At 36.7% G+C, this 25,672-nt stretch overlaps 5 protein-coding genes across 6 annotated transcripts; 2 read left to right on the forward strand and 3 right to left on the reverse strand.

The window, feature by feature from the left end:
* The first annotated feature begins 126 nt into the window (after positions 1 to 126).
* On the forward strand, positions 127 to 1,981 carry LOC18591973 (uncharacterized). Its single transcript, XM_007018428.3, has 4 exons — positions 127 to 305; positions 860 to 965; positions 1,291 to 1,352; positions 1,693 to 1,981. The coding sequence occupies exons 1-3, from the start codon at positions 196 to 198 to the stop codon at positions 1,303 to 1,305; spliced, it is 231 nt and encodes a 76-aa protein (XP_007018490.2). The 5' UTR covers positions 127 to 195; the 3' UTR covers positions 1,306 to 1,352; positions 1,693 to 1,981.
* A 386-nt stretch (positions 1,982 to 2,367) lies between these two features.
* NPGR1 (no pollen germination related 1) lies at positions 2,368 to 6,314 on the reverse strand. 2 transcript variants are annotated; one of them, XM_018125939.2, is made up of 6 exons: positions 5,947 to 6,314; positions 5,338 to 5,550; positions 4,999 to 5,257; positions 3,402 to 4,633; positions 2,995 to 3,142; positions 2,368 to 2,913 (listed from the first exon to the last, which is right to left on the reverse strand). In XM_018125939.2, exons 2-6 carry the CDS (start codon positions 5,527 to 5,529, stop codon positions 2,603 to 2,605), a joined length of 2,142 nt encoding a protein of 713 aa, XP_017981428.1. In that variant the 5' UTR covers positions 5,530 to 5,550; positions 5,947 to 6,314; the 3' UTR covers positions 2,368 to 2,602. The 2 variants fall into 2 exon arrangements, with proteins under 2 accessions (XP_017981428.1, XP_007018491.2); XM_007018429.3 differs by having other exon boundaries at positions 5,338 to 5,578; positions 5,947 to 6,313.
* A 3,836-nt stretch (positions 6,315 to 10,150) lies between these two features.
* Positions 10,151 to 14,874, forward strand: ATCSA-1 (Transducin/WD40 repeat-like superfamily protein). Its single transcript, XM_007018430.3, has 9 exons — positions 10,151 to 10,522; positions 10,623 to 10,883; positions 10,990 to 11,149; positions 11,988 to 12,166; positions 12,755 to 12,998; positions 13,508 to 13,662; positions 13,777 to 13,866; positions 14,288 to 14,359; positions 14,493 to 14,874. Exons 1-9 carry the CDS (start codon positions 10,373 to 10,375, stop codon positions 14,532 to 14,534), a joined length of 1,353 nt encoding a protein of 450 aa, XP_007018492.2. The 5' UTR covers positions 10,151 to 10,372; the 3' UTR covers positions 14,535 to 14,874.
* An 845-nt stretch (positions 14,875 to 15,719) lies between these two features.
* LOC18591976 (increased DNA methylation 1-like) lies at positions 15,720 to 17,453 on the reverse strand. The gene has a single exon (XM_018125476.1). It carries the CDS (start codon positions 17,451 to 17,453, stop codon positions 15,720 to 15,722), a length of 1,734 nt encoding a protein of 577 aa, XP_017980965.1.
* Positions 17,454 to 22,022: 4,569 nt separating this feature from the next.
* LOC18591977 (increased DNA methylation 1-like) lies at positions 22,023 to 23,768 on the reverse strand. The gene has a single exon (XM_018125477.1). It carries the CDS (start codon positions 23,766 to 23,768, stop codon positions 22,023 to 22,025), a length of 1,746 nt encoding a protein of 581 aa, XP_017980966.1.
* Positions 23,769 to 25,672: the final 1,904 nt, after the last annotated feature.

The raw sequence follows: 25,672 nt of genomic DNA on the forward strand, positions 1-25,672 counted from the left end.
AAATTCCACCGAATAACGGCAAGGCTCATGTAAAAAGACCGCGGAGTCCTCTATTATGACGTGGCAATTTTCCATTGGCAAAGAGTGGAGCTTAAGAAGTACTTGGGACCGCAATTTATAAAGTAACGGGCAACCTGAAGTCAAAACTCGAAGGAGAGAGAAAAGGGAAGAGAGGGATAGGGTAGAGAAAAAACTATGGGGTGCTTCCCTTGCTTCGGCGGAGGAAACAAAGAAGAGCGAAAGGAGCAAGACCGATTGGCCTCTGCCGAAGCTCGTGCCAAAGCCGCCGAGGCTGCTCAGAAAAGGTATTTAATCCCCTTTTCAATTTCTCAGCCAATCCTTTCGTTTACAATTCACCTTTTCTTTTCTTTACATATTCGGTTGCTTCTGTTAGTATTTTGGCGTATCAGCAATTTAGCTTAATATTAGCATATGAAAAATATGGGTTTCTAACAGTTTATTTTCCTTAAACTCTTCACAAGTTTCTGTTTCTAGGCTTTGCAATCTAAGATTGATCCTTTTGTTGTCGAAATTTGCTTGGTTTTTTAATTTTTGATCAGAACAGTGAAATTCCCCGCAGAAAATTTAGGGCTTGCAATTATGTTTTGGAGGAATGAAAGTTAGTTTTAATCCTTATTGAAATTGTGATATGAATATCTAGCAGCAAAGTAATTTCATCTAATTTTATGCTCTGTAATTTGTGTGGGAAGCTTGTGTAGTTGTGAAAGAACCTGGATTAATCCTCTGGTTTGATCATTGATGTCAAAGAGAGAGAAGCAAGATAAGAGTATTTGGAGGCTTTGTGATGGTTTATTTATGGCATCTTTTTTAACATTTCAATTATTGATCAAAATTTCAGGCAAGAGCTGTTTGAACAGTCAGCTGCAGGAAGGGCTGCGCGTGCACAGATACAAGCGGCTGCAAAGCAATCTGAAAATTCTAATAAAGGCGAACCTGTTTTAAAGGTTCTTAACTAATATGCTCATGTAGTTTCAACTAGGATGGTTTTAATTCTAGTAGGGTTTTGGTTTTTGTTAAAAACAAATCTGCTTGCCTTTGCCTAATAAAGGGGGGAGGGAGGGTGGATGGGGAAGATTGGGAAGATTGGGAGTTTCACTCCATCTTATTGAGGCATGATCTTTCCTCTTGGATACCCTTGTCCTACAATCTCATGCAATGCTGCCCCTAGCACTCTGATAGTAGTTTCATTCTCTTAGGGATAATTTCCATGCCTTTTACAGTTCAGTAACGATATACAAATTTAACCTTTTTGTTGGTGATTTGTTGCAGTGGCAGGTGGGTTGAAGTCTTGCTTAGTCTCTGTTCAGCCAAAACTGATCATGTATAAATTGGTAAATCTTTCTACTTACTTGTTTTTAATTAACCATTTTGTTGTGAGATTTGCCATCAATGTTTTAGCATTTCTTAAATCAGTTGGTTTTCTTGCATATGTATATCATGATTTCCACTTTGGTAATATTATGCATATCACCATCAAGAATTTAGTACATTAGAATGGATTTTCTATCATGTGATCATGGCATCTTAAACTCATGTTTTCTGATGTATAATATTACATCAGATACCATTTGTAGCTTTATGCAGGAGAGTTTGAGACAATTTCAACTGTCATGCAGGAATCAAGTTTACTTAATTCTGCACTTTGCAAACTAATTATTTTCTGTCATGCAGGAATAAAATCAGATTCAACTGTAGTTCCCACATAGCTGGTTCCTCTTGTTCTGAAACAAGTGATGTACTACAAATGCAACGATAATCAAATTCTTTTTTTTTTCTTTCGAGTGTAATGTATGAGAAATCCAAGATGAAGTGGAAACTGTGGTCTGATGTTTTTCTTTTTTCTGTACAGCCTCAGCCTGGACAATTCATAGTTTCTTGATTTCCTGTACAAACCCCCCACCCCTCTCCTCTCTAATTTCTCTGCAGGTAGCTTTTTATATGCCTAGTTTTTCTGATTTCATGTCTGTTATTAATATAGTAGAAAAAGCGTGCATGTTGGTTAAATAATGCAGTCAAATTTGGGTGCTGGGATTTCTAAATTAAATCTTCTGCTATTCAATTTTTGTAAGACAAATCAAAATTGACACTAAATTTAATCACCTTATAGGAACTCAAAATTCAAACCACAAAGGCAAGAGTAATATTACAATCTATGCTGATTGAAACAACACCCTTTGCCTGTGACTGTTAAGCTTCGAACTGCATAAAATTATAACAATTACTGTGGAAAAAGAATTTGTAGCTGATTATCTCTCCATTGCTCCTCTAAAAAAATAAAATAAAATAACAGCTTGCGGCCAGGTAGTCAGCTTCTTATGAATTAAAATAGTATTGGAGGAAAACCTGTGACTTAAAGTAAGAATTTTGATATAAACAGGAAAAAAAAAACGAAGCTACAAAGTAGGAGCTTGCTGTACATATTAGTGGGACATCATTGCTGAACAACGGTGAGTAGAAGCAGCAAAATTGACTTTCATAATTCAACGCGAACCAGCTGAAAAACGCTGACCTTTCAATAGATGAATGGATAAACCATATTCTAGAAATTGCCTGCTAAGTCCTGACTAATCAAATTCCACCATCATGTAAAGGCTTCAACAGGAGCTGATAGCTTCAGCTCATAAGCAGCTTGAAAAAAGTCTGCTGCTTGTTGTAACGAGCCTTCCATTTTTGCAATCAATCCGAGGTTCATCCATGCATCGTGATTCGTGGGATCTAACCTTAAAGCATTCATTAAAAAGCTTCTTGCAATTGGGAGTGATTGGCTGCCAAGGTTTATAAGTACTGCCGCAGTTGAGACAATGCTGGGCACATAGTCTGGTTCCATTGACAGTGAAACTGAGAAGGATACCAGGGCCTCTCTATAAAGTGATTGGGCTTCAAATAACAACCCTGCGGAAACAGCTTGGAAATTAGAAGGGAAGTGCATTATTGGCTTTATAACAAGCACGCAGTGATTGATGGGATTTCTACCTGTTGTATGCCAACTTTTGGGTGAATAAAATTCAATTGACTTGGCTTTGTTTAGACATATTTCTGCATCAGCCCATGATCCAAATTTGGTATAAATAGTAGCTAGATCTTGCCAGGCAGCCATTTCCATATTTTTTTCCGCTTCACTCTGTCAGAGACATAAGATATGAAGAGGATGAGAAACACCTTGCCTTTCTCTTTCCCCAAATGTAGGATTTCTTTTTTTCTCTTAGCTTGAGAAATAACAGAAAGCTATGAACTTATCTGGCTGAAACAAGATCTAAAATGAGCAAGTATTTTAAGTTAATAATAAGCATAATCCAAAGCCTAAATATCAGCTTCATTGCAAATGCATAAGATATTGTGATGTAGATTCATGCTGCTGTTTAAATCCAAAGAACTCATACCTCAGAATCAGAACTTTTTGCATGAACAGTGCTATTAGAATGAGGTTCTCTTTGAGCTTGAATCAGAGATAGCAAGATTCGGTAAGTTTCAATTGCTTGCTTGGGCCGTTCCTGAGCAATCTGAAGCACAGCTTTTAACCTAAGAAGCTCTAACTGATCCAACCTCCCAGCTTCATCCAAAGCAAAGTCAAGTATGGTTTCCGCATCTTTGAACCGCTTGTCTCCAGAAAGTATTAGTGCTAATAGCCTCCAACCTCTTCCTGAGTTTTCTGTAACCATGTTAGAGTACATCATTGCATTGTCAAAGGCCACATCCAAATTCCTCTGAACTGCATTTTCCAAACTGAGGTTAAACAACACTTCTGGATCTTCCTTTATGTTGAGAGCAGCAGTGTTAAGAGAGGTCAAAGATTCTTTCTGAAGGAGAGCTCTTTCAGAATCTGATATGGAAATTCTAGCAGCATTCCCATAGCAAACACCAAGGAACTTATGGGCTTGACCCTTGAAATGTTCATTCACTTGATCTGCCAAATCAATCACATTACGGGCAAAAGTTATTCCATAGTGAGCATGCTTCAGATCTTGAGAAGATAACTTTGCACCAAAGAGTAAAGCAGGGACATGAGGTTTGTGCTTTGCTTCTGACTGGCCAGCAACCTTCTTTAATAAGTTCAATGCTACCTCATCCTGACCAGCAGCAGCATAAGAAAGAGCAAGAAGGTACCACCTCTCAGCTCTTTCATAGATACCCGGAAGGGCCTGCTCCAAATAACCTGCTAATAATTCAAACTGCCCAGAAACTGAGAGAGCGAAAGTCAGATGATCAATAATTTCTGCATCCCACTTTATTTCTCCAAATGCCACTTTTTGCACAAGTACTAGAAGGAGAAGAATTGCTTCCTCTGTATTACCATTAGGGGTGGTTGAACCCCATACCTGTAAGTGAGGAGGGAGCTTTGTTTCAACACCACCATAAAGTAATGTGGCAGCTAAGTCTTTTTGTACACTTGCTAACCTCTGGGGATCCAAATTCCATGGCTTAACTAAAGCCCGGCGATATGCGGTTACAGCTTCATCTAGTAAACCTGCCTTTATCCATAGATTAGGGAGCAACTCTAATGCTTTGTGAAACATCTCCTGCAACTTGCAATCTTCACCAATACCCTCACGCATTCCATTAGGTAGTGCTGCCTCAACTACATCCAAAATTATTTTGCACTCCTTCGCAGCCTCTGATGAATGAAAAAGTATCAGAAACATTCAAACCTCATTTAATAACAGAATTAAAAGTAAAACAGAACCATCCACCGAATGCAATCCTACTTACAAAATCCTTCATCTTCAATAAGAAAACTTGAAAATTCAATATATTTGAACCATCCAATACTTCAAGTTTCATAGTACAATCATTTTAGTCAAACAATGCAAACTATACCATAAAGCCGGTCCATCTTGATCCAGACATATCCTTAAAGGGTTCAGAAATTTATAAGATCAGCTACCTTTAAAACTAAATTAAGCAAAACCAAAAAACAACATCTTGTCAATTATGAAGCAAACCCATTATGAGTTCCCAGCAGGGAGAAAATGGAAATACCTCTAAAATGCCCAAGCTCCTCCAATGATTTTGCTTTCAATAAAATTGCTTCTAGAAGTAAGCTCACTGAATGCATCGACATCACACTAGGAGGGATAATGTCACCTTTGGACCGCGGTTTCCGTTGCCTGGTTCTCTCAACAATAGCCCTAGTCATCCTAGGCGTCAAACCTTTAACGTCAATACCCTGAAAAACCTGAAGCGCAGCATCAAAATTCCCTCTTTGATACTCTAGCCTCCCCAACAAAGCCCTTGCTTCCTGGAAATTTATTCAAAAACAAAACTAATTAGCTTGCAAATTATCAATAAATGAATAGATTGGTTTGGAAAAAAATCCACCTCATAGTTTAAGGAAAGGGCTTCTTTGAGAGTGGATTCAACTTCATCCACTTGGACATCCTCAAGTTTTGATTCCCAGTCTCCAGTGCGAGATGAGAGTCCACTGGCCGAGAAGTCCCTGGTCGCCAAAGATTCCGGCGACTGCGGAGCGTCTTCAAACTTGAATTGTTCACCTGAACAAGCACACAACATCTTCTCCAAAGAAACAACAGCCTACAATTCCAATGTCAAAACTCAAAACCTGGAAAAAAAAAATGAAAATGAAGCATCACATTTTGACTGTTTTGCAAAAAAAAAAAATGATGGAATTGCAGTTGAACTTTTACTACATATGAAACAGTTTACAAGATAAGAAAACAGAAATGAAAATCCACAAACAAGTACCGATTACAGCAACAAATCCCTCATAAAAATGATTGAGCTCAAAAGAAAGAAAAATGAAAAGGAGGCAAATATGTTCGCGGGCGGGGGGGCGAGGAGGGGGACAAAGAGTAAGTTATACAAAACACCAATAACAAGAAGACAAGGCGTATTTAAAGAGAACAAGAACAAAGTTCACAGGAAATGAAAAGGGCGATACGAAAGAAGAGTGCAGAGCTTTGGACTTACCAAAATCTTAAAAGAAAAAAAAAAGCAAACCGTGACCCTGGCAGTAGTCGTTTACGCCATTGAAAGCTACTTCTCAGAAAAACTCTTGTTTCTCTGCTTTCTGGGTTTGTTTCATTTCATCATATTTCTTTCTCTCTTAAAAAAAAAAGATGGTAAGTTGGTAACAACTGAAACCAAATACTTAAAAACCAAATAATGAAGTGGTTTTAGAGATCTGATTGAGAGATGGGCATTTCTTGTTTTGCTTAATTTAATAATACAAAAGAGTTTTTCTGCATGTGTGAAGTGGAAGTATGGGGTCAATGGCAAAGGTGGTTTGCAGGGGCAGGAGGTTAACAGATATACACATAGATTCTTTCTTTCTCTGTCGCTTTTTTTGGCCTTTTGGATTTAAAAATTTTCCCTAGTTTTTCTCTTTTTTTTCAACACCAATCGGTTTCGGAAATTTCCCAACCAACCCCCGCCCCCTTCTCTTTTTGATTTAGACGCCACCGTTCCATTCCCAAACTGCCCTCCCCTCCCCTCCCCTAACACCAGAATTTCGGCTACTACGTTGAATTGGGTTCCCTACATTTATTGCCAAAATTTAGGGAGATAATAGATTCATGGACCAAACAATTATTGGATTGTCACACCTCGGAATTAAAAAATATATATATATTTGCTCTTCAAATTTCCCGCAATTTTTATTCGAAATTTATACTATTACTAGCTTGGAAGATATTTAATCCATAAGACTTACTAGTCTTTACCCCTATGGTTGAGGACATAATTTTTCCTAATAACTTAATGCTATTGTACATCAGGTAGAGAAGGCTAAAATGAAAACTTCAACCAAAAAATAGAAAAAAACCAAAGTTTATGGGGTAAGTTTGGTATGCAAGAGGATAAGATAAAATAAGATAGAGGAAAGTGATTGGATTAGATAATATCATTTTCCTTTATATTTATATTTGGTGTGTGTAAAAATTACAAGTAAGATAAAGATGAAATTTATTTTATATCATTTTTAGTAAATATGCTTTTATTTATATATTTTTATTGTTATAAGTATGATTCAATTTTGTTTGTCGAAAATTTATATGGTTTAAATTTATAATAATTCCTCAATTGCGGACTATGGCAGAGAGTGGCTCCAAATTGCTGTTGTGAAAAATATGATGGACGAGCAATGCTGAGGGAGGAAAAGAAAAAAAAATGATATTTTGATTAACTAATTAAGCAATGGCACTCGTCATTTTAAATTAATTTAAAATCATTTTGAAAAATGTAAGTTTTAGAAATAAAATAAAAAATATAAAAAAATTATGCCAATCCATAAAATTAAAAATAATCCATGATATTTTGATAGGATTGAGTCATCTTATATGAAGAAGATGATTCACCCTATCTGTAATCCAATACTCCTTTTAAGCGTACATCAAACATGAGATAGGATGATTAGTATCTTATCCTCTCCATCATGCTATGCTCCTCATTAAAGATAGAGGAGTTGGAAGGAGAAAGTGGAACAAAAGAAAAGGTGCATTTCAATATGCATTTTAAAATTAGGCACCCAGTCGTTGAAGAGCCATAATCAACTTTGAATTCAAAGTATGACATTGCCAGAGAGGGGGCTGAGAACTTGGCAGACTTGGCCTTCCTTCCATTCAATTTTGTGATTCCAACTGGCATTTTGAATATTCCCATCACGATTTTGTGTGAAGTGACTAAAGAAAGTGGGGGTTAAAGAATCAGTTTCCCCATAAATTGCATCATGCACATGTAAAATGGGGGGTCTTCCTTTGCACTAGTGGTTGTGCTTCAAGAGATACTTAATTCATAATTTGAAAAAGGAAAAAACACAAAGTGAATTCAAAGCTGCATATTTTACAGATAGGAACAGAAATCAAGTCCATTTTCTCTAATTTAATATTGCTTAAGATAAACATTTATGTTTCCCAATGGACAAAGATGGATCTTTGACAAGGTTTAATCGTAAAATAAAAGGGAACAGTACATCATGGTAACATCATTATAAGGAAGCTTTCTTGACTGATTTCCTTCCTTTTTTTTGCTTGTAAATTCTAATGACGGTCGCACGTGCACAGTGCTCAAGAAGAATCGAGCCAGAACCGAAAGATCCAGACATAATGCAACATAATTAGCGGATTTATGTCTGCTTTTTATGCTCCCTTTAGCTTTTTAATCCATTAGCTTTGAAAATAAAATAAAGGTACCTGCCAGAATTTCACTCATTCAACCCTCCAATGTCTCCTCAAAAGTCAATGAATTCCCATTTGATATGGTTCACCTGACTCAACAGAAAGAACCCGTTTCTCATCAATTTCAATTGGTTTTAATTAGGGAGCTCAATAATTGATTTCATCTTTGAAACTTAGATGGTTGGATGTGATTATGGAATAATCTTTTGTCATAATACCTACTAAACAGATGGAGGTTAGTAGTACAAGGACTGGTTGCCAAATGAGGAAAAGGAGTCCACACGTAGCCTATCAGGCAGTCGTGATGATGAGAACTTGAATTCTAAGCAAAACCCATCTGCACTATTGCATGCGAGAGGTAAGTGTTCATCCAAAATATATGGTCCGAGACTAATGATGATACCATCTCTTGACTCATTTTCTCCCAACAATAATAGATTGTGTTTCGATTTACAAGCTACATATCTCAGCAAAAGTTAAGTTCCACAGAACAATTATACTATCAAATTAGGTACTTAGTTCCATTGCCACCGGATGTTTAATTAAAACCATAATTAATTGTTGTTTACAAATTCCTGATTAACATCACAGGAACACTTTCATATCTTAACAATGTATGTGAAGAGTCTCTTCATCACTCTAAAATTCTAAGCCATCTGATCAATTGATCAGTTGCTGTTAATTTCACTTTCACATCCTTACTGATATGACAATTAGCTTGGCATGGAAGGTATTATCCTTGCAGATATTTCACAAACCGATGCTAGTAATACGAAAGCAATCAATGTCCTTGTGGCACATTGTCATAATTTTACGTGTTTCTTTTTAAGGAAGAAACCAGAAAAGGTCCAAAACATGGTTGGATGATGAACCAAAGGAACTTACAGGGTTCGGGGAAATGAAAGGCGACAGGCCATGCAGAGAGGCCAAAGGAAGTACTACTACTTTACTGTGCAAAGAGAAAAAGATATCACGTGATAGAGTACCCTTTTCTTTCTTCTTGTCTCGGATTCTATGGTAAGCTGTTGAGTACCAGAAGGAAAGAAAGGCAAGCAAAGGGCTGTTGTCTTACCTTTTTTAACCAAAGAAAAAAAAAATAGTCTCTGACACGCTGAGCTCAGACCTCCTTCCTCTTTTTTTGCAGCTAGGTTAGGAGTTCCACTCTTCCCCCCTTCCACCACCTAAAACTATTGCTGGATTTCCATTTTCTTCCCAGATATAGTTAAGTAAGGTTGGTAGAGTTCTAATGAATAAATAGAACCTCCATTATTTTCTGACTTGAAGCTCCCTATCCTCTCCATTGACTTGACTCCATGGAAATTGATATTTAAAGAAATTGAAGGGGACATCGGAACAAATCGATTGGCTTGACATTCAGTACTGCTGGCAAAAACAATCTTGGAGTTTCTGTTAAGCAGCAAATTCAAAGTCACAACAGGGATTAAAAGTTTGTCCTTCCTCTATCAGGAATTCAATGCACAGCTAGACAGCTAATGACCTAATTCAATCCACGTGAAGCATATTTCTGCATGGATCATTTCTTATACATCAGTAGGCATTAATTGAAGTGTACTACATTGAATTATTCAAAGGTTTTCCTTTCTTGTTATTACTAGCTAGTGCTTTTTTAAAAAAATTGTATGCATGTTAGTTTTGGTATGATAAAAAATCATCATTAACGGAAACGAAGAAGCCTAAAATTTTCATCTAAATCCTCACCTCATTTAATTTTAATGTTATAAACAATATTTTATTAGGATTTTCTGGCACTGCTTGTCAAATTAACTATAAAAGCATATTAGCTGAACTTATTACTGTTCCTACGTTTTGGACATGATCTTTTTTGGGCTCATAGTCACATCGTTGATGGTCCAACGTTAGAGGTCTCCAGGGTGAAACCCAAGAGTCTAAACCCATTAGCCATGGCCCAAAAACCCATCCAACAAGCCCATCAATGAAAGATGTGGGCTGCCCCCTGTATAGATCATCCTGTTGATGAAGAAGCTCTAGGAACAAATGGACTGAGAGTGAGAAAAGTCAGAAACTGGAAGGGACGGAAGGTAACTGCCAAACATCGAAGTAGTCTACCTTGGGGTTTATGCCTTTTTATATTTGAAAGCAACGTTCAAGTTGAAACTGAGAAAGGCTGTGACGGGGAAAGAGCAAAACAAAGAAAAACAGAGAAAATTTTTTGAAGTTGAGGCCGAAGAGATGCTAGGAGAATGTGGAAGGAAATCGGAGATAGAGAAGCGGGTAAAATCCGCCCGAATTCATTTTCAAGTCGGATCAAATCCAACCGGATTTCCAATCTCCAACTTTCCAATCACAAAGACATCGTTTCTCCTCACAGAGGCTCCATCAACTCCCTTCAGGTACACAATTCCTACAATTACCTGCTTTCAGTTGCTTTAAGATTATAAAATCTAATTTTCATTGAAACTTATGGCTGCGTTTGGATTATCATGTACATAGGTGGATTTGACTGAGGGAAGATATTTGTTATCCGGTGCATCTGATGCATCAGCTGCTGTTTATGATGTTCAAAAGGCTACTAATTATGAGGGAAATGGTTTAATTGCCAAACACAAATGTTTGTTTTCGGTAGATAAGCAACACGAAAAGGGACATAAATATGCCATTTCCTCGGCCATTTGGTATCCTGTTGACACGGGACTATTCGTTACGGGTTCTTATGATCATTGTATTAAGGTTTGGGATACCAATACGACGCAGGTATTTTGCTTGCTTTGCTATGTTTGGATTGTGGGAAGGAATTCGGGGTGTGTTTTTGTTGTTTTTTGTTTTTAAATCTGAATTTTTTGTTATGTTTATGTTGTAGGTGGTGATGAGTTTTAAAATGCCTGGAAAGGTTTATAGGACTGCGATGTCTACATTGGCAACATCTCACATGTTGATTGCTGCTGGAACCGAAGATGTGCAAGTTCGCCTTTGCGATATTTCTTCGGGGGCATTTGCTCACACTTTGTCTGGCCACCGTGGTATGCTGAAAGTTTGATGGAATTATTTCCTTCCTTTTTTTTCTTTGCTCCTAACTGATTGGTACTTATTGGTATTAAAAGTTTTCATGAGGAACTTTTACTCATACTTTACATTCTATAAAATTTTTATGAAACTAAGGGTACAGATTTTTTATGGGTTGTCTGAGATATGCTGCATGTGACATCTGGCTTCCATGTTCTATAATGTACCAGCAATTATGGTGAATTGATGAAATAAAAGAAAAACTTCTCCAATCTGAGCCTTGCTTTTGAGGTCCATGGCGATCAATATATTCTTGTCTTAGCTGGAGTTAGACAAAAAGTTGTCTAACGTCTAGGTTCTTTGGCTGCAGGACTATGATGTCATATTGTTATGCATATGTAGCAGCTTATCCTGATTTTGGACCAGCGCTGCAACCAGAGACCTCTTCTTTTAGTCTGACTTATATTTTGGTCCCTGCAGCTTAAAAGTATGAACTCTTCTTTCTAACTGCAGTTGGCTGCCATGGACAACAAATATTAGTGTGTTTTCATTTTTGGCGTGGGGGAGGGGGGGGGGGGTTATGCTTACATTTCAAATACCACTCTTTGGAAATTTCTGCACAGTAGAAAATATCTCTTCCCCTTGACTGAAATAGGGGTTTATCATTTTCATTATTGAACCATGACCTCATAGAGCCTGGGATGCTACTGTTTTGATTCTGTTCTATTCTCACTTTTCACTCTTGGCACACAAATTGTAATGTTGAAACTGTTTTTTTTTTTTTTTTAAAAAAAAGTGTAATGTTGAAACTGTTAACACAAAATGATAAGTATTGTGTGATTTTCATGGTGGCAGATGGCATAATGACTGCGGAATGGTCTACTTCCAGTGAGTGGGTCTTGATAACAGGTGGGTGTGATGGTGCAATTCGATTTTGGGACATTAGACGTGCTGGATGTTTTCTTGTTTTGGATCAGTCCCAGTCCCAGCTTGGAAGACGTCCACCTGTCTTGGGTCGTTCTGCTGCAAACAAGGTATGCTTGTTATAAGCTTATTTTATTGTATCAAAATTACTTCCGTCTTGATTACTGTTCTTAATATTGCAAACTGGTTTCAAGATCACAACTTTCCTTTTGCTCTTAATATTTAGAATTTATTGCAGATAGTTGTAGAAGTAGTCTTTCCTTTGTCCAAATCATGTAGAACCGATCTTTTTAATCCCACCCTTCTTTAATGGATACTGAGAATAATCACAATCCTAGTAAACCTTTTGCTGGACTGTTCTGCTGTAAGACCTTCCTGATCCATGTATCAGGGATAATCTTTATGTTTCTTTGTTCTATGTGAATGTTTATGGCAGGATAGATAAGTTTAAGAAGAGATTGACAATATTGTATAACCATTGTCCTGGTACCAGGAACAGAAACCTTTCCCCCCCAATATTATATATAGTTTTGTGGGTTTTTTAGTCCTACCTGCTCTTTCTTTTGGTCCTCTAACTCTTTTTCTTAAATAGCTCTTCATGACAAGAATTAGATGTAGTTGCTTGATATTTATTTTATGATGTAAAACTCTTCCTCTTATCTCATGAATTTATTTTTCTTTTCTTGGTACCCTCCCAGGTTTCAGTCTCAAAGTTGACTTCAGCTGGCCCAAGCTCATTGGTAAAATCACGAGCACCACAAAAGAAATATGCTAATGGGCATGGCATAAAGCAGTCAACCATTGGTCGAATGCCAGCTAAGGGTTCTGCGAGACAAAGAGTACATCCAGGGATGCTGTCCATTCAGGATCGTGCCACTGCTCATTATGGTGCTGTAACTGGTTTGAAAGTAACTGAAGATGGCATGTACCTTCTAAGTGCAGGTTGAGTTTTGACCATTTCCTATGCAATTAATTTTTGCTAAAGCTGGTTCATAGTAGTTGATTGGTGTTCAATATGTGTTATTGGGGAACCTATGGTAGTCAAGTCAGGTAGCTTCTAAATAATTGTTACAAGTTGCCATTATATGACTACTTGTATGCATATGCAGAAAATTGATTAAGATAATGGATGCATACCCTGTAAGTGATGCTGCAAACTTGCGAGTGGGAAATTAGTAACTACTGCAATATTAATTGGTTCAAGGCTTAGTGACATCCGTTTGACTGCTAAGTTGGTTTTATATAGTCCACTGTGATTCCGTAGTAAACTATAAGTGAAATTAATATTAATTTAACCTTCTTGTTTTGACCTTGGCTGATATTTTCTTAATTTTTGCGAAAGTTTTTTTTTTCCTCATACAGTATATTTAGCTAATCATCTTTTCAAATTACACTGTGATGATCCTTCTCTCTTTCTCTCTCTTTCAATCTCTTTGTATTTTGATTTTCAGGCTCTGATTCAAGAATAAAGTTGTGGGATCTTGAATCTGGCTACAATACACTTGTAAACTTCGAAATGGTCCGCCTACAGACAAGCAAGGCAATTCAGTTAGCCATATCTCAGGATTCAGCTCATGTTTTTGTCCCATGCATGACAGTCGTGAAAGTAAATATTCTTTCTATGTTATCATTGTCTATGGTTTTCTGTGAGTATAGTTCACATTTATAATCATCTCATTCTGGCAACGTTTACACCTTAAACATCTCTTCAATTTTGTAGGCATTTGATGTTTGGTCTGGTAAAATGTCCCTTGCATTTCGTGGCCACTATGAATCTGTGAACTGTTGTTGGTTTAGTTCACAGGATCAGGTATGAACCTAAACGCCTTACATTTTTTCTGAGGCTGCTTAATTATAGTTATGGACAAGACATGGGCGAGCCATGACATCTCCGCCTATTGATTATATATTTGTAGGTCAGAGACATAAAATATGTAATGACTTTCATACTGTAAAGTGCTATTTTGGATGTACATGTTCGTTCCGTCTCTGTCTTGTAAATAAATGAACGTACCTTTGAAGTGCAACAGCTGAAATAATTCTATGAAGTCATTATAGGACCAATCCAATTGCATCTAATAAATGGCTTACTAAAAATAAGGCTATTGATTTTCATTCCCATAATTTAAAGATAAAACCAAGCAATCTAACTAGATTTTATGTAGAAGACTGCTTTTGCTAAAATTCTTGACCTGTCACCTACCTTTAGTCTGAATTGTTCACTTTTGCAGGAATTATACACAGGCGGCAGTGATAGACAAATTCTTGTCTGGTCTCCACACAAATCGATTTCTGATGACATGGTACTTGTTCTAAGTTGAAGATTCATTTTCGTTTCCTTTGACTGCATCTCATTTGGTTTTGTCTACAAGCAAGTGCTAAATACATCAAGCTGTTGATGAACAGTACCTTAATTAGTTGCCATTGAAAATGCAGGATGAAGGACACACTAAAGATCAGGATAATTGGAGTGATTAGAATCTGCTACCACATCAATTTGTTCAAGATATCCCATGCCATCAATAGCTTTTTCTTCCACTTGTATATATTAGATGTATGTGTATATCCACATTTATATTTGCTTCTTGTCAATCATTTTTACCGTTTTATTGTCTGTTGTTCTTTAATAGGATATTATGTATATAAGAATTTACATTCAACGAATAATTTTCTGTCGTTCTTTTTTTAATAGGATATTATGTATATTTGACCCCTAGTTGTTATTTGTTAAGCTGGATTCTGACCTTAAACCTCTTTATACTATGTATCATTGGAAGAGAACTGAGATATATGAAGTTCACGTCTAGGCTTAAAATCAGATCTGTATCACTGCTGCAGGTTCCTGCATTCTGCTTCTTATCTTCTCTTGATTTTGATTTCTTGAGTTATGGAAGTAGCCATCCTTGGTCCTATGTAATTAACCTCATAAGCAGCCCTTAATCCACATCCTTGCTCATCAAAATAGTAAATGAGATTGGATATCCTCAAAACTACTGATTATCGTTGTTAATGAATAAACTCAAAATGCAATGCAAGCTTTCTCCCGACATACAACCATACAAAATCTATCTGCAGCCCACCATTTCAGATAAGCTGATAAGCTTTGCCACCAAAATTACTCAGACAAAAGAACCTACCTTAACGATCCATGCAATACTTCCCCCAGACATAGGCACTGATAATTAAGCCTTTGCGTTGGAAGCAAATGACTAGTGCATGGTGGTCTCCCAAGGGTGTAATAACAAAAGGCCAATCAAGGAAGGTATTCAGACCAACTTTCCAAAAAAAAAAAAGAATGTATTCATACCTTTCGCAATGGGCAAAACATAGTAATAATTTAAGTTCATTATAAAAGCTCAGTATTTCTCTAAACTGAAGCAAGATCTTAACAATGAAGACCTGAAACTATTTCTAAGTTATCCTCATCGATCTCCTCTTACCAAGATCATTAATTGTCCTCAACAACATTGAGATTCCTATTGAGGGTGAGTTAAATTAAGGAGCAACAGCAAGAATAATGTACAATCAGGTAATTAATATTCATATAGTAGCATTAACGAGAATAATTACATAAATATTTTATAGAGGTAGCAAATAAGTACAAGGAACGATATTGGTACCCTCTGAAAAATACAGAATACAAGAATATGATTTATCAGTCAATCACAAATCCTTCTCTGTCTTTAAGAGCTTTTGGCACATTATGGTACCCTGAAAATCTAGGAAAGTATATTGTAAAAGCTTTGATCTCTCCTCATCTGTTATCTGGGAAAACCCAAAGTTCTTAGTCCATGTGTCGACCGTAGCAGGCAATGCAGGTAAAACCAGCTTCTCCACCCCGAATTTCATAAGATTCTTTTCAAGTTCATCCACCAAAACTCGACACATACCACGACGACGGTGACTGAACCTGGTAGCAACGAGGGGCATCTCCGCCACCCTGTCCCCATATACCCTCACAGTAGCCACAGTAACCAAATCATCATTTTCCTCCAGAATCACCGTATAGAATCCTTTGAAATTCACTCGTTTCAGCTTTGACCCTCTGCTGAAAATCACATCTTCAACGAGATCTCTCCCAGTGTAAACATCTTTAGTAGGCTCAAAACACTCATGCATCACCTCAAGTGCAACACTCAACTTACTGTGATTCTCTGCAGAAGCCTCGACGCCATGAGTGTGTTCAGTATCACCATCAGAGCACCCCGCAGACTTCAATAATGTCCACGTCAGATTGTTGCCGACTGGAATTGGTTTTCCTGTAAGCTTTTGAAGGCCAGAAAATACTTGTCCACAGCTATGGCTACAAAACTGATTTTTCCCCGTTTGATCATTCTTCAAGTCACTTGATTGCTTCTTCCTTGGGCAGCCAACATGAAATTTACGCTCACATTGTTGACAAGTAAGAAAACTATCATCACTCAAATGTCCAATGCCACAAATTCCACAACAGCAGGATGGACAAAACCAGTCGCCATCTGGAACTTCCTTCAGGCCAAGGCAATTGACATGGAATGCAGAAGGGCATCGATCGCAGCAAATCAATTCACCTCCATAGCAACAAGCAGAGCAAAGGCCATCGTTCTCATATTCATATGAATTGCCCTTCACAGTTTGAGGGCTCTGTGCTTTGGAACTCTTGATCATTGAATCACGAACTTGCCTTTGACAATCAGAAAGAGAACTGCCACTGCCATCGTCCAACATTATATTAGCAGCTGGCCTATGGTTGTTACTACCAGCATGTGCCTCAAAGGCGGTGAGACCAAAAACCCTGAAGCAACAGTCACATTGGATCCCGTCACGAGTTATCCGCCCTTTCATCAATGGATCCCCTGCCTTGTTGCGGTAATACACTTTTGCCAGTGGCGAAACGGCGTTGTTATCTATCAACCAAGAGAGAATGTTTCTAGGTTGGCGATGAGAGGAACTAGGAAGTGGACCCTCTCTCACTCTTTTACTTGATCGTTGCACATGAGGATTAGTTTGATTTTTTCTCGGTTTCTTTTGTTTTTTCAGTTTCTTGCCTCTTTTTGGTGGATTGGGTTGAACAAGTTCACCCAATGGTTGCTTTTCCTGGCTCAAACTCTTCCTTTTTCTTGGTTGCTTGGGTTCTAAGTCTTGAACCTTAACCCTAATCTCTTCTTGTCCTCCTCCTCCATCGATTTGACTTTTACAAGCTGTTTTAAGCGAATAGTAAACTTTTCCATCAGGTGATTGATAACGCAGTTCACGTCTTCCGTTGTTGGGTGCGTACCAAAAGCTCCATCCCATGGCAGAAAGATGTTTTTTAGCTTTCAACGAAATTTGATGTGAGTTTTTCATATGTCGAGTTGATCTTTCACGGTACCACCTTAATACAGCTTCAGGGCAAAATTCAGCTTCGAAGAAAATCATGGCTGACCGAATGAAAGAAGAAGGTGAAGACCATTGTTGCTTTGTGAAAAAATTTTCGGTATAAGTAGGTATCTATGCCTAATCCTATAGATTTTAGGATTAGAGAATCATTAGGTAACAAGGAATGAATTATCGTGATCTATTTACCTTGTAATTTTCTTTTATTTATTTATTTATTTATATATACCAATTAAAGAATATTTTAATTTTTAATAATTTGAAATCATAATTTTTTTAAATATCTAAAAATTAAGAAAAAAGAGTAAAAGAAAAATAAAATTGTTTAAATCTTCAAACGAATATTAAATTTCATCATATAAATGGTATTATATATATATATATATAATATAATTTTTATTTTGTAATATGACTATGTTGTGAATATTAGTCGCAAGTATTGTTATTTTATAAGAAATATTCAACAAATTGAATATTAAAATAAGACATAATTATTAAATTTATCAGAAAAAAAATGCAAAAAGAGAATGTTCTCTTAAATTGAAACTCTTTTTTCATTGATTCAATAACAGAGAACCATTTGCTTTTACCAGTTAAAAGGATTAGAGGACTCACTCCTTGTACAAGGAAACGCCAATAAGAAAAACTTCACCTCAAACAAACCTTATGCAGCCAAACCAAATTTGCAAAATCAAAGTGAAGTTGTTCGACATTTTCAATAATAATATGCGAAAAAAATTTTGCATTGGAAAGGAAAAAAAAATTCTTCCAATAAGGAGGAGAATAAATTCTTAATAATTGGACTAAAGCGACTTAAAGTGTAAATTAGAGCATGGTTAGACTTTGTCTTCAGTGATTTGAAAAATTAATTAAATTAATAGTATATATAATTAATACATGTAGTTAATTAAATAATATTTTATTTTTATTTCTATAATTAAATAATAAATTATATTTATTTTTAATTACTAACTTAAATGTTTGTACGAAGTATACGTTGAAAGCAAAAATTTATGTTCTTAAAGGAAAGTGGTTATGAAGACCACATAGAAACAACTTTAAATAATTCCTTCTTCCATTCTCAATATTTTCTAAATTTTTTCTATACTATTTTATTGTAGAAAAATCAATAAAATTTTTATAATCTTACCATACATCGGTGAATGCGCAATGGATTGATTTTGTCAATGTAAAGCGTAATCAATCACTAAATTTAATTGTATTTTCAAAATTTATCGTTTGTAACCTTTTTACACACTATTAGTATAAACCCAGTAAAACGGCATTATATATGTCTTGAAACCATTTTATTGTTGTTTGTTTTTTCTAATCTTGTTCTAACAGGAGTAGTCGGTTTCTAAATTAAAGTATCCTGGTCATAAATTTGCAATATCATTCACATTATTTTCTATCGCTATCGACATTGCTGTTCTTTTATTCACCATATTAGCTGCCATGAGAACCTTGAGGGTATTGAGAGAAGTCAAATGGTTATGTAGTTGTTGACAGTATTGTCTTAGCATCAGTCAGGAATATTGATCTTTGTATAGTATCGTGGAGAGCAAATTCAAAACCTTATAATGCAATTGTATGACCACATCACTTTAAGTTTTACATTACCAATACTTCATTCAATCATCAATATGTGGATCTCTCTTCTATGTTGGAATGTAAATAACAACTTTATCAAGAAATTTGAGGGGAAAGAGAAACGAAGATTGAAACTCTCTCCATATTCAAATCCTCAAAAGCTGTTCGTTCATGGACCAAAACACCACTAGTTTGCAGTTACAATCCAAATGGCTCAGGGCAGCTCAATGTGCTGCGACAGAAGGCTCAGACAGGGCTGCAATGAAATACAAAACCGAACAAGCTATTCGCAATCTAAAAACAAAGCTTTTTGCAAGTGTGATCAGCTTAATTAACAATGCCAAAGTTTGCAGGAAAAACAAGAGCAAATGAAGCTGAAGTAAAATCAGAACTGATACAAGCTTCAATTGACAGGCAGTGCACAAAGTCTTCACATACTCTCACCATCTCTGGTGCATTGCCATCAATAATTCACATGCTTGACAAATATCTTAGCTATCCAGGCATTAAAGCTATACAAGCTGACATTACATTGTATGGGGCCTTGATACAACGATCAAAAAATATCAGAAAACCTTAATTCTAAGTTATACAATCCTAGACTGCAGAGGCAAACAACTAAGCCGGAAATTAGGCTGACCAGACTGCACCAATCTTGCAAGCAATGTGCACCTAATCATATCACTATCTGATGCAACATTTGCTGCAAAGTATGGTCATATACCAAAAGACAAGAAAAGCAAAAGCTCACACAGCAGGGGAGTAAGGCCTGAGTTGAATGGTGACTTCAACAGGCATAAACAAACAAACTTGATTCCAAATGCAGCAAATATACCTCAATTCGATGCAGGAAAGTCAACAAAATTAAGCTTTAACAAGATAAGAAACAATACTGCCGACATAGAGTGGGGCTTTCATGAAACAAGTAATCTGCAGAAGACTAAAGGAACTCTTGAACCAAGTAAATTAGCTTGCGATGGCTGTAGCTGTTTTGCTGTGTCAGCAGCAAGTCAGCCATGCATCAACAAAATTTAAAGTAAAATTTCATACTTAGAGAGAGTGGAACTACAAGAACAACTATCATTCATCTCATCAATTATTGGTTCCACATGTAGTATCAGGAGGATTTGTCTGATGAAGTAATTTAAATTGGTATAACAAAACTTATATATATGATGAGCTAGGGCACTGACATCTTAAACTGTTTTGGCTTTACCTTTAGTTGTAAAGAGATCTATCTTAAGAATATGGCTGCTGGTGGATAAACAGGGTTCTTGCAGGATGCTTTCTTAAGTTTAATTGTTCTTATATTTCACATATGTGCTTTCTGTGTGTGTATGTGAAGTTTTTTGATTTGCGTATTATTCTTTCCCCTCTATTAAGTTTTCCCAATGCTGTTAAACTTTTTTTTTTTTGAAAGCCTTTCAAAGTGATTTCATTGCTTGAAGAACGAGTACAAAAACTACCTCATTTAGGTAGAAGAACAGCCAGATCATGTAGGACAGGCCCTAGCAGGCAGTGAGCTGTGTATAGCCAAAGAAACAAAACAAAAACTGACAGAGTACCCACTAAACTGGTGAAAAAACAGAACCATGATCCTAGAATTCACAAACAGAAGCTCCCTGGTTAACCAAATATATCCCAGTGAGCCTCAAGTGTCTTTCTGTCAGATTCATAGAACAAGCAAACTGCACATCAGAACCAGAAGACAAAACCCAGCCTTCACTGCTCAGGCCCAGAGGAAAGTCTCAAACCAACCTCACGGGGTTTCAACAGCCACCCGTTCAGCTTTTGAACCCTTAGACGACCATCATAGCATTTTGTACCCACCGTAGCCCCCTGTTGTGCAAAGAAACCAACAATCATCATCAGGACTCCCACTTCTCCTCAATGTCCCACAACTCAACATAAATCCTCATCCCTCGACGACATGATCGTTCAAAGCCACCATGTACTGATTCTTATGAAATCTGGTACCTCTTCTCTTAGATGTTACTAGAAGAGTTGCCCTTCGAGTTAGCCTATTAAATGCGATTACGTGCCCATACCAGCTTTTTGTGTTTGTACTGGTGAATCTGGTATTGATGAATTTTGTACGCTGGTTTGTTGGGTGCCTCTGTATTGTACTCCTTTGGCAGGTCATATTGCCTTCTCACTGCTTAGAGCAGTTATTAATGAAATTCACTTTATTGGCTGAGAAAAAAAAAAGAGTTGTCCTTTAATTTAATTTTTGCTTCATTCTCACCATCTTTATCCTTTTAGTGCTTCAGATATGGTTTTCGCTGGTGATAATTTTGCCGCCATTGTGGCGGAATGCTAGTTACAGTTTGGTTCCATAGTCTTCTTGACATATTGCTATTGTTTTCAATCTGTTACAAGTTTATATAGCCAAGGCAGTTAACAAAAGTCTTCAACTGCTCCCACTGTCTCTGGTGCATTGTCTCCAATAATTCACATTGTTAACATATATCTTTGCTAATTAAGCATAAAGAATTACATTGAACTTAACAAAGTATGAGACTTTAGGCTAAAAGTCAAAAATAGCAGAAAAGTCAAAACAAGGCAATGAACTACCAATGCTGCAGAGATATGAAATGAACCAGAAAACCAAGCTAGGCTGACCACAAAAGCATGAACCACTCCTGCAGACAGCACTACTCCTCAAACAGATGCAAAAGAGTCTTCTACCAAGTATTAACATTCATCAAATGTCTGGAAAGCTAAAACACTGCAGATAAGTGATCATGTGCTGGTAAGAGCTAACACAGCAAGCAACACACAGAAACAAATCCAACTCAGCACAAAAACAATCTGATATGGCAGCATAGCCAACTTCAAAAAGGACTCTGACTTGATGAAGGCTTAACCTCCCAAGGTACTGCTTTTACGGATTCATTGTTTTCCAGTAGCATTAACGACAACAACTACATCAATATTTTATATATGTAGCTTATAGGTACATGGAACGATACTGGTACCATATGAAAGCACAGAATACAGGAAAATAATTAAATCAGTCTATCACAAATCCTTCAATGTCTTTAAAAGTTTTTGGCACATTATGGTACCCTGAAAATCTAGGAAAGTATACTGCAAAAGCTTTGATCTCTCCTCATCTGTCATCTGGGAAAACCCAAAGTTCTTAGTCCATGTGTCTACCATAGCGGGCACTGCAGGTAAAACCAGCTTTTCCACCCCAAATTTCATCAGATTCTTTTCAAGTTCGTCCACCAAGACTCGACACATACCACGGCGACGGTGACTGAACCTGGTAGCAACGAGGGGCATCTCCGCCACCCTGTCCCCATATACCCTCACAGTAGCCACAGTAACCAATTCATCATTTTCCTCCAGAATCACCGTATAGAATCCTTTGAAATTCACTCGTTTCAGCTTTGATCCTCTGCTGAAAATCACATCTTCAACGAGATCTCTCCCGGTGTAAACATCTTTACTAGGCTCAAAACACTCATGCATCACGTCAAGTGCAACACTCAACTTACTGTGATTCTCTGCAGAAGCCTCGACGCCAAGAGCGTGATCAGTATCACTATCAAAGCACCCCACAGACTTCAATAATGTCCACGTCAGATTGTTGCCGACTGGAATTGGTTTTCCTGTAAGCTTTTGAAGGCCAGAAAATACTTGTCCACAGCTATGGCTACAAAACTGATTTTTCCCCGTTTGATCATTCTTCAAGTCACTTGATTGCTTCTTCCTTGGGCAGCCAACATGAAATTTACGCTCACATTGTTGACAAGTAAGAAAACTATCATCACTCAAATGTCCAATGCCACAAATTCCACAACAGCAGGATGGACAAAACCAGTCGCCATCTGGAACTTCCTTCAGGCCAAGGCAATTGACATGGAATGCAGAAGGGCATCGATCGCAGCAAATCAATTCACCTCCATAGCAACAAACAGAGCAAAGGCCATCGTTCTCATGTTCATATGAATTGCCCTTCACAGTTTGAGGGCTCTGTGCTTTGGAACCCTTGATCATTGAATCACGAACTTGCCTTTGACAATTAGAAAGAGACCTGCCACTGCCATCGTCCAACATTATATTAGCAGCTGGCCTATGGTTGTTACTACCAGCATGTGCCTCAAAGGCGGTGAGACCAAAAACCCTGAAACAACAGTCACATTGGATCCCGTCACGAGTTATCCGCCCTTTCATCAATGGATCCCCTGCCTTGTTGCGGTAATACACTTTTGCCAGTGGCGAAACCCCGTTGTTATCTATCAACCAAGAGAGAATGGTTCTAGGTTGGTGATGAGACGAATGAGGAAGTGGACCCTCTCTCACTCTTTTACTTGATCGTTGCACACGAGGATTAGTTTGATTTTCTCTAGATTTCTCCTGTTTTTTCAGTTTCTTGCCTCTTTTTGGTGGGTTGGGTTGAACAAGTTCTCCTGATAGTTGATATTCCTGGCTCAAGCTCTTCCTTTTTCTTGGTTTCTTGGGTTCCAAGTCTTGAGCCGTAGCCCTAACCCTAACCCTAATCTCTTCTTTTCTTCCATCTCCATTTATACAACTCTTACAAGCTGTTTTAAGCGAATAGTAAACTTTTCCATTAGGTGATTTGTAACGCAGTTCATGTCTTCCATTCTTGGGTGCGTACCAAAAGCTCCATCCCATGGCAGAAAGATGTTTCTTAGCTTTCAAGGAAAGTTGACGTGAGCTCTTCATACCTGGAGTTGATCCTTCATGGTACCACCTTACTACAGCTTCAGGACAAAATTCAGCTTCAAAGGGAATCATGGCTGACCTAATGAAGAAAGATAGTGAAGAAGATGGATCGGTTCTTATATTGTGAAGTGTACGGCATCTATTCTTAATCCTTCTTGGAATTATTAGATGACAAGGCTTCAATTACTATGCCCTATTTACATTGTAGCTCTCTCTCTCTTTATATATATATATATTAATAGTTTTTATTTTTTAATAATTTGAAATCACAAATTTTTTTTAAAAGATATCTTAAATCTAAGAAAAAAGAGTAAAAGAAAAGTAAAAATTGTTTTGATATTTTCAAACGAATATTAAATATATAAATGGTGTTATATTTATTTATAGTTGTTGGTTTGTGAACATGTCTGAAGCAAATATGTTTAAAGAATTCTGACATTAGTGTAAGGGTAGTAGTTTGTCCACTTTTAGCAAAAGATTAATTAGAATTATTTTTATTTTGTAAGGAAACATTCAACAAAATTAGAATGAAGTTGTTGAATATTTTTAACAGTATTGGAAAAAAAAGAAGAAGAAAGATTTCTTGAGGAGAATAACTCTTTAATAATTGGATTAAATTGGGTTAAAGTGCAAATTGGGCCATAATTAAGCTTTCTAAGCTTTGGTTGATTTTGAAAATTAATTAAATTAATAATTTATTATAAAAGCACATGGCAATTAAATAATATATTATATTTGTTTTTAATTTATTTTTAATTATCAACAAAAATGTCTCTACATGTGTGTTGGAAACAAACATTTATATCAATAATTTCTCCTTCCTTTGTCAATATCCTCTTGATTTCTTCTATACTATATTATTGAATTTCATTGTATCTCGGGGTTCATTGCATGTGACGTTTTTGTACACTATTAATAAGGGTAAATAAAACAACATTGATACATATTTTGAAATCATTTCATTATTTTTAATTTTTTTTTATTCTGTGTTTTAACAAAAATAATAGGTTTCTAAAACAAAGTATCCTGGTCATAAATTTGCAATATCATTAGATTTTTTTTCTATTATCGCTATTGACATTGCTATTATCTATTCACCAAATTAGCTGCCATGGGAACCTTGAGGATATTGGCAGAACAAGTCAAATGGTTATGTAGTTGTTTACTGTATTGTCTTAGCATTTGATGTTTGTAGAGTATCCTGGAGAGCAAATTCAAAACCTTATAATGCAATAGTTTTACAGTACCAATACTTCATTCTATCATCAATATATGGATCTCTCTTCTATGTTGGAATGTGAATAACAACTTTATCAAGAAATTTGAGGGGAAAGAGAAACGAAGATTGAAACTCTATCCATATTCAAATCCTCCAAAGCTGTTCGTTCATGGACCAAAACACTACTAGTTTGCAGTTTAACATTGATGATAAGAAAGTCTGACTTTGTTGGACTTGTTGTTACAATCCAAATGGCTCAAGGCAGCTCAATGTACTGCAACAGAAGGCTCAGACAGGGCTGCAATGAAATACAAAACCGAACAAGCTATTTGCAATCTAAAAACAAACCTTTTTGCAAGTGTAATCAGCTTAATTAACAATGCCAAAGTTTGCAGGAAAAACAAGAGCAAATGAAACTGAAGTAAAAACAGAAACTGATACAAGCTTCAGTAGGCAGGCAGTGCACAAAGTCTTCACATACTCTCACCATCTCTGGTGCATTGCCACCAATAATTCACATGCTTGACAAAATATCTTACCTATCCAGACATTAAAGAAATACAATCTGACATAACGATATATGGGGACTTAATACAACGATCGAAAGATGTCAGAAAACCTTAATTCTAAGTTATACAATCCTAGACTGCAGAAGCAAACAACTAAGCCGGAAATTAGGCCGACCAGGCTGCATCAATCTTGCAAGCAATTGTGAAACCTAAGCATATCACTATATGATGCAACATTTTTATGAAAA

The sequence above is a fragment of the Theobroma cacao genome, chromosome 8 (genome assembly GCF_053813885.1).
Source record: "Theobroma cacao isolate CCN51 chromosome 8, ASM5381388v1, whole genome shotgun sequence".
NCBI lineage: Eukaryota > Viridiplantae > Streptophyta > Magnoliopsida > Malvales > Malvaceae > Theobroma > Theobroma cacao.